Here is an 8,167-nt window from a genome sequence, read left to right as displayed (position 1 = left end):
AAATATACTGCTATAGTGATAAATGTTTTAAGTCTATCTGGATAAGAACGTACCAAAATGCTCCTTGAGCAAACACAGTCTTGGTTATGGTTACTTGCATGAGTAAAATGTCCTAAGATGGTGTATTTAAGTCTGGATAGGACCGTTAAGATATGGATATGTACAGGTCAATGTACTGGTTCAGATGTTACTCCAGCTGAACTCTGTAATAAAACTCTGGAGCTAACATCAGTCCACAGTGACTCACACATCACACATCAGTCCTCGCACGGTACCACCTGATTCTGATGTTAACCTATTATGTTAACCTATTCGTCAAACAGCTGAAGCTGTTTAGTGAAATCAGCTGTGTTGCAGTGCAGAAACGTTGTGTCCCATGATAGAATGAGATTCTATAATTTTTAATGCCATGTAGAAAGCATGCTGTGGGCAGCCATGGAAGCAGTGCACGCAGTTCCACTGGAGAGAATGCCTCACACTGATTTCTGCTTCTCTACATGTGCACTGCAACCTGGGGAGGTCAGGCTAGTGTGAGTGATATATATGTGATCTGAGACTGTGTAGTGCAGTGTCTCTCTGTGTGTGTGTAACTGCTGAGCGAGTGGAGTGTGTATGAATGTGTGTCAGAGGGAGGAAGTCAGGAAGCATTTCCTCAAACCTTTCTTGTTTCAGGCACTCACAGCTGTGTGGTGGTGGGTTGTGTGTTGTGTGTGTGTGTGTGTGTGTGAGTGTGCGTTTTCTTTGCAGAGGGACATTTGAGAGTTGCTATTCTAAGCCTCCTTTCTGGACATGATATCGGTTTTTGTGTTTTTGTGAATGTGTGCAGCCATATGTAGATGTGTGTGTGTTCATGTGTATTTGTGTGTGTGTGTGTGTGTGTGTGTGTGTGTGTGTGTGTGTGTGTGTGTGTGTGTGTGTGTGTGTGTGTGTGTGAGCATGTGTTCTACGCTTAACTGCTGATGTTTGAGAGCTCAATTACACTCTCCACTCATAGTGACATCTTGTCATTTCCTCATTTCAATAGCTGCCAAGAGGAGCTGCCATGGCAACCTGACCCTAAAGCCCACCTGGACGATCACGTCTGGGAGCTTCACTGATCCTTTAATCACCTCAGGAACATGCAAAAATACACATCAGCTCATAAAATGCCATTTAGACAGATTGTCAGAACAGCACTCAGTCCCAAAGCTCCCTCAGCTGAGGAAGAGCAGAACTCAGGGCCTCAGTGGAGCAATTCGAATGTGCTGAAGTGGTAGTTTTTTGGGCAGCCTTGTCTTGAACAGAAGACAAGGGGGATTCATCAACGAAAATACATTTTGCCTAGCTGGTTATTAACTAATCAAGATTTTAATGCATGAATTGCTTTCTTTCTACATTCTCAGTTATGGCTTTTTATGACATTAACGTATAGAACCTGAAGGGGGGGGGGGGGTCACGTGACCCTAAATGAATGGACATGAATGGGAGAGCTTGTGAGGAGGTGTAACTGAAGGTTGCTTCTTTTGGAACTGTCAGTGGGGTCATCGGCTCCAAGCGAGATGGGGTCTGTCATCTTAGGGTCAGAGCTAAATCTCCACCTGAGGGCGCATCTCCAGAGCCGTGGCTCAACAACGAAAAAGGTTTCCTGCTCCATTGCCTTCCTCATTGGTCTGTTTGCTTGGGGTATGATTTGAGGGTCATTTTCATGCGTTAAGAATAACCCATGTTGGATTATTAGGGCTAAGCATGGTTTTATTCCAGCACTGTGCGCCGAGCCGGATGACGCAGTGTGGTAGATGCTAAGACACGGTAATGGACATAAATTTGGACAGCTTTTCTCTCAGAGGGCTCGCGGAGCAGTCGACTCCGGCCTGGACAGGGCCGCAGAATGCTAATGCGAATCTCGGTAATAAAGATAATTTCCCCCGTGTCGGAAAGTTAATTTAAACGAGGCCTCGGTGAACTGCGCTCTGTCAGGGCTCTCTGCGCCGTGACGAAAGAGTCTCTAGGATGAATCATACTATTTTAAGTTTGTTTGTGTGTGTGTGTGTCATCATTTGCGAATGTATTTCAGTGAGAAAACTAGAAGGAAGTGCATGTCTATGCAAGTATGTATGAGAAAGAGACGGAAGTGTATGTAAATAACCGAATACAGTAAAGTTACCTGCCTGAGGAGAGAGATTCATGTGTCAAAGTGCTTCTGTGAGTACAAGTGTGTGCATGTGCTTGTGTATGCAAAAAAGCGAATTGTTTTAGAGCATCCACGTAGCTGCAAGCATCTCCTCACTGAAAGCAATTTGAGAGGTTTTGCGCTTTGGATAGTATTTAATCCAGTGCACAGTTGGCGGGCTCATTAATCCGTGCCATATTTGAGGCTTGAGGCAAAGCCTAAAGACACTTCGGTTAAAAATCCACTGCGTTTGATCAAGACCCGCTTCTCCATACGCGCAAAAAGACCGGACAAGGCCGAATCGGAATGATAAACACGATATAACTCGGTGATATAATATCTTTCCCTGTGACGCGCGACCGTAGAGGCGACGAAGACTCGTTTACTGGCACGCCTCTGCGCTCCAGGCACTGTGCGAAGCGCGGGAGAGTGCGAAAGAATGCGCGTGAGAAATTTTAGCACGAGGGGAGAATCCTGCAGTTGCCATGGTAAAAAGCGGATTACGCTGGTGCTCTTTTCTAATAGCTGTCTAACGGGAAATTATTAACAGAAACATGTAGAATTCAAACACACTTAACAAGGTAGGCTTTCCAGCGCTTTAAAATGTTTAATTGCATTTGAATGTGGTTTGACGCGGAATTAACAAACGTAGCGTTACCTTTTCACGGACAAGTTAACTTGGGCGGCAGTTTGTTGACTAGGAAGTATAATTAGACTGCGAGCTGAAATTTGATAAGGGTTATGTTAAGATTTGTTATGCTATGTTAAGATTTTTGTGGCCTAGTTTAAAATGTAGCAGAGCAGGAATATAAATAGACCTGTATACGTTGTGAGTAGTATATACTTTTGTGTATATTTCCAAACGTCTCTGAGTCTGTTTATTCAGTCCAATTTCTTGACCATGTGTGTTATTTTTGGAATTTGTAAACAGAAAGTTATTCGTTCGTGTGTGTAAGAGTACAGCGCATAGAATTAGGCATCCACTAGGGATAGACGTGAATGCAGATTAATGTAGGCTGTTAATCCTACAGACAGAAAAGCAAGACTGTATACCAGAGTAAATATTCCAATATATTGGCGTCATTTTGTTTAAATTGATCATATTTCGTAAAACGTGATGAAAAGCAGCTGGTTGATGTTGACTCGTTCTTTCCCTATTTGAGTGGCTTGTTTGGCCGAGGCGGATTGAAAGACTGAAATACCACAAAACTGGCGTCCTCGGAACTGTCATATAAAGACGGGTTACAAGGCTGGGCGGTGGGTGCGTTTGTATCATCGAGATTTGAGCTGCCTCCAGAAGATGGTAGCCCTTTACTTACGTCCTGTTTTCAGAAGTTTTAACGTACGCATTATAAACTGTGATTATAATGTAGTGTCTATCGGTAGAACTTGTCGCACAGAAGGGTTTGGCTTTGTCATCGTTGTACACATAGATGCGTTAGCGATTAGAACCCGTCACCTACTTTCATTCAAAATCACGACGTAGAAAGTAAAAATCTCCGTGCCCGCGTATTACCATACACACACACAGAGAGACAGGGCCTAAATATTAATTCTAGGGGACTCATATCTCCCACTCTAAAATGATCATTAAAAAACAGAATAGGTCTTGCAAGCATTTGCTTCTAAACATTCAGAAATGTCATGATATGTTCTGGCGTGCGCTGTGTGGTTGACACTTGCAACTGCGACAGCCGGCTCGGTGTGGCTAGGCGCGAGGAGCGCGAGCGGGAGGGGGTCTCGGGACTGGTGCGGGAGTGTGTGAGCACGTATCGGCAGTGTTGGTGTGTGACATTAAGACGAGAAGAGCGTGTGGCTCCGCGCTGTCGGCAGCAGCTTCCCCTGATTACCGACCAAAACCACGGAGACCGTACCTGTGAATGGCACCGTACCTGTGACCTTAGAGGATTATAAGGAGAGCTTGCAGGTAAGGGAGCTAATCAACAACAGTTCGCAGCACGCGGAACTTATCGGCGCAGCCCATTCTTGTTTATAGTTCTCGTACAAATGAGTGATCACACGTTTAAGATGCAGTGGATCGCTAAGAGATTACCGGAACGATATCAGGATTTCGTGGCATGGGCTACATATTTTAACGATTTAGTATTTGTAATCAGAGCTGCACGGTAACCCCCTGCCGCTGAGCAACGTTTCTCTATAAAGTCTGATATCCTAATGAATGGTTGGATTTTGTTAATAATAGACGTAAAAAATAAAACCATCCTCGATCGAGTCAAACAACATGCATTTTCTTACAGTACCGTTTGACAGTCTACGGTGTATCTTAGTCTGTGTTGGAGTCTCGGGGGTGTCTGAAGAAACGAACTCGTGCGTTTGCCCATTGCAGTGTCGTAGAAGAAAACAGTGGCGCTTGCAGTCCGATTAAAAAAAATAAAAAGATTCAGCACCACGAACAGCTCCTACTAACCTTTTCCACCAATGCAGTTTCCCGCCACAGCACCAAGATTCTACTTTGGGCATCTGCGCACTCACTGCATTAGACATCTGACACATGGCAAGGTCGTTTGCCGCTCTCCTCTCACGTTCGCTCTCCCGTTAACCGAGGGATGGTTTACGGGCTGGTGTTTGTGTGCCGGGGGATGCATGTGCTGGTTAAGACGAGGCGCTTAAGGACAGAACTTCATCAGCGTGTTCTCGTCGTGCAATGCCAGCGGGTAGCTCTTTTCCAACCTGTTCTGCAACACTGACCTCTGAGCAGGTCATTCGCAGTTTTGTAAGCCTTAAGTCTACTTTCCCGCGACCCTTAGTGCAGCATGTTTTGATCCGTACCCCTTGCTGTGCTGTTGCGACAGTTTATAATGTAACAGTTTGGCTTATTTCGTACTGACGAAGAGCGCAGCACAGCGCTAGTCGCCTAATGGAGGCCACATAAAACATTTTAACGAGCGCCTCGCGGCCGTTTGCAATCTGGTTTGGCGTCTGAGTGGCGAATTGCCATTTAGTTAAACAAGGAGCAGTTATACGGTCTGATCAATCTCTATTGAAATTATTGAATTTCTAAATAAAACAATTGAACGTCGGGTAACCAAGCTATTAGTTCTAATGAGAGAGAGACCGAGGGATTGGGGTTTACAGAAGTCAGGATCAATGACGGGACATAGAGAGAAGATGGATGAAAGAAGAGTAAGGAGAGAGAGAGAGAGCAGAATATGGTGGGATAAATCAGGCCTGTGTGTGTGTGTGTGTGTGTGTGTGTGTGTGTGTGTGTGTGTGTGTGTGTGCGTGCGCGCGCGAGCATGCATGCACCTGTGCCAGTGCTTTTAAATCAGCTTAAAGCAAAGCTATAATGCCTAACCCAAAAGGGGACCCTTAAAATTTCTATTTTTACATTGTTTATTCTGTTATATTGCATGATTTTATCATAACTTGAGGTTACATTCCTATTTATGAGCTCAGAGAGCAGAAGGGCAGCAAAAGCCAAACTCACAGGTACCTGACCTTTGGTCTCATCTTGGCAGCATACAACAGCGGGTTTTGATCCACTGACCCTGTGGGTACAAACACACGGTATTTACCACTGTGCTCTCCCAGCTGTTACATCATCTGTTACACAGTCAGACTTTAAGGAATGCAGCAGACATATGGGTTGACGGGGCATGGATGTTTCGTGCCACTTTGCAGTGATGTTCCAGGAATGGGAATTTAAACCTGTGAGTTATAGCTGGGGGTAATGAGGGACAAAACGAGTGAAGATGGGAGAAAACGGCACTGCTGAAGTGTTGTGGTCAGTGAGGTCCCTTTCTCTTTTTTAGGACAGCCAAGACACATGAGCAGAGGGCCGGGCTGTGGCGAGATGGAGGCAGCTTGTAGTCTCTGATACAGCGGCCTGCTGCGCTGTGCACTATGAGAGTTGCAGAGGTTCTCAGTATTGACATTGCCAGTACTGACAGAGGAAAGAAGGGTCAGAGGTCAACTCTAATCTCGAAAGTTATCGGACAACACACCTCCTCATGTTATCGCTACTTGTAAACAACCGAGTCAAATTGTTGCTTTGACTTGGATGAGGACGGAAACAGGGAAACAGATGGATTGTTCAGGGTTGAACGCACATCCTTTGAAGTCCAATTAATGTCTGTAAAATGTCTGTAAAATGCTTGAAATATGGATGTGGTATATTGATTTGCTCCCCCGTCACAAAGCTGGTTGAAAGTTAATGAGCCATTCAAGAAACAGAAAAGCCTTTGTTACTGTATATATGCATGTTATTGCATGTCTGTTTATGTGGAAGCATGTATGTGTGTGTTGGGTAATTCAGACCTTCTTTCAGGTAGGCTTCAGCACTATCACCCTGCTCTTATGACCTGCATTATAACCTGCAGAACACACAGACACACACAGACAGACAGACACATAGTAGAGTGTATAACATAATAACTTACCGAGGGTGCACGTCCCATATATGATATATGATTATCAACACTACTCCTCCCCCCCAGGACTGGAAGCTAAATATAGGAGATAAAATAGAATTTTTAGCCAGATTTATTTTAGCCAAATAAAATAATGTATTTTGCCATTCATTTTTGCATGGATATGACTGCCTAAAACTAGCAACAACACTAGCATGTTTGTTATTGTCTATCCAAACTTACATATAAAAAGAGCCTTGACGTTTTATACTATCCGCTGTCCTGATGTATTCTCTCAGTAATAGTTCAGTAATTTCTCACCAGTTTTCATCTTAAAAATCTGTAAACATCAATTTGTCCTTTTAATGGTGAGTTCAGCTGTTGCTTGGTCTGAATAAGGAAGCAGAGCTGTGATATTCTCTCACCTCACTCCACACATTTAGACTCCATTCATGGTGAATCACTTGATGTGAATTAGTTCTCTCTATCTCTCTCTAGGCTAGGGACACACTTGTCTGACTGTCGGGTGGCGTCAGGACGCTGGATGGTTTTGGTGACCCAGCATCACCTGTACTCAGCCCACTGTACTCTGCACTGTTGGCACTAGATAGTCTTCATCAGCATTGTCTTGGCTGATCGTACATGCTGAGTCCATGTCTACGGTTTGCCATGATGGAGCTAATAAAGACATAATAATGGCATAATAAAGACATAAACTGCGTATTTATCTTTTGAGTTATTTTCTTTTGCAGCTTTAGGGTGTCTGGTGTGTGCAACAGTGAGCTGACAGAAGGCAGTTGGCATTAGTTCTTCAGTGTCAGTGTTTGGTGTGTCCCTAGCCACATACACATGTTTATGTATTTCATGTGGTGGGGTTTCAGATTTTTTTCAGTCTTGATCTGTTTGAGTGGATGTATGTGTGTAAGTGCATGTCTGAAGTATTTAATGTATTTGAGTATCAGTACATAATTTTTCCCCTCCTGATCTGCGTGTATATGTGTGTGTGTTTGATTATGTTTAATTCAAGGTTATGAAGTTCATCATCACGCACCATCTCCAGCCCAAAGTTTCTATAGTAACGACCCCATGTTCCAGTGGTGGTCACCACACAGACTTCATCAAGCGTCGGCCTACATCATCCTGGAACTTTTGGTTCCATAGGAGTCCTCAGTGGCGTGTTCCCACGACAACCGTATTCACGACAGCAGACACTGAGGAGGCTGCTCTAGCGGAATGTGTGCGTGCAGTGTAGAGCAAGAACACTGAGTGGAATACACACCTGAGCAGACATCACACTCACACACTCGTTACACCACACCCATGAACTGCTACTGCCCCTCCCCTTGCACTTTAAAACTATCATTATCATCCTTATCACGATCTTCCTCACTACAGACACTATGAAGGTACTTTGCCGGTAAGGAGGAGCACAAGAGAGAAGGAGAAAGAGATACCTTTTCCTCCAAATTTCCCTGTGAAGCTCCTCTTGCATTTCCTTCACCCCGGAATGGCGGCTTTGCTGCCCTTGGCCCTGGCCCTGCTGCTGTGGCAACCGTTGCTCCTGGCAACCACACGGGCGGCCCAGTCCAGCGAACGGCGCGTGGTGGCGCACATCCCCGGCGACATCATCATCGGTGCACTCTTCTCC

At 44.7% G+C, this 8,167-nt stretch overlaps 1 protein-coding gene across 1 annotated transcript in view; it reads left to right on the top strand.

The window, feature by feature from the left end:
• The first annotated feature begins 8,026 nt into the window (after nucleotides 1–8,026).
• grm5b (glutamate receptor, metabotropic 5b) overlaps nucleotides 8,027–8,167 on the top strand; it is a 56,214-nt gene continuing 56,073 nt past the window's right edge. The window contains exon 1 of the mRNA XM_027012180.2: nucleotides 8,027–8,167. This exon is cut by the window's right edge and continues 550 nt beyond it. Coding sequence (XP_026867981.2) covers nucleotides 8,027–8,167 — 141 coding nt within the window.

Source organism: Electrophorus electricus, chromosome 15 (genome assembly GCF_013358815.1).
Source record: "Electrophorus electricus isolate fEleEle1 chromosome 15, fEleEle1.pri, whole genome shotgun sequence".
Taxonomy (NCBI): domain Eukaryota; kingdom Metazoa; phylum Chordata; class Actinopteri; order Gymnotiformes; family Gymnotidae; genus Electrophorus; species Electrophorus electricus.
Note: the sequence above shows the minus strand (reverse complement) of the source record. Positions and strands in the feature narration are given on the sequence as shown.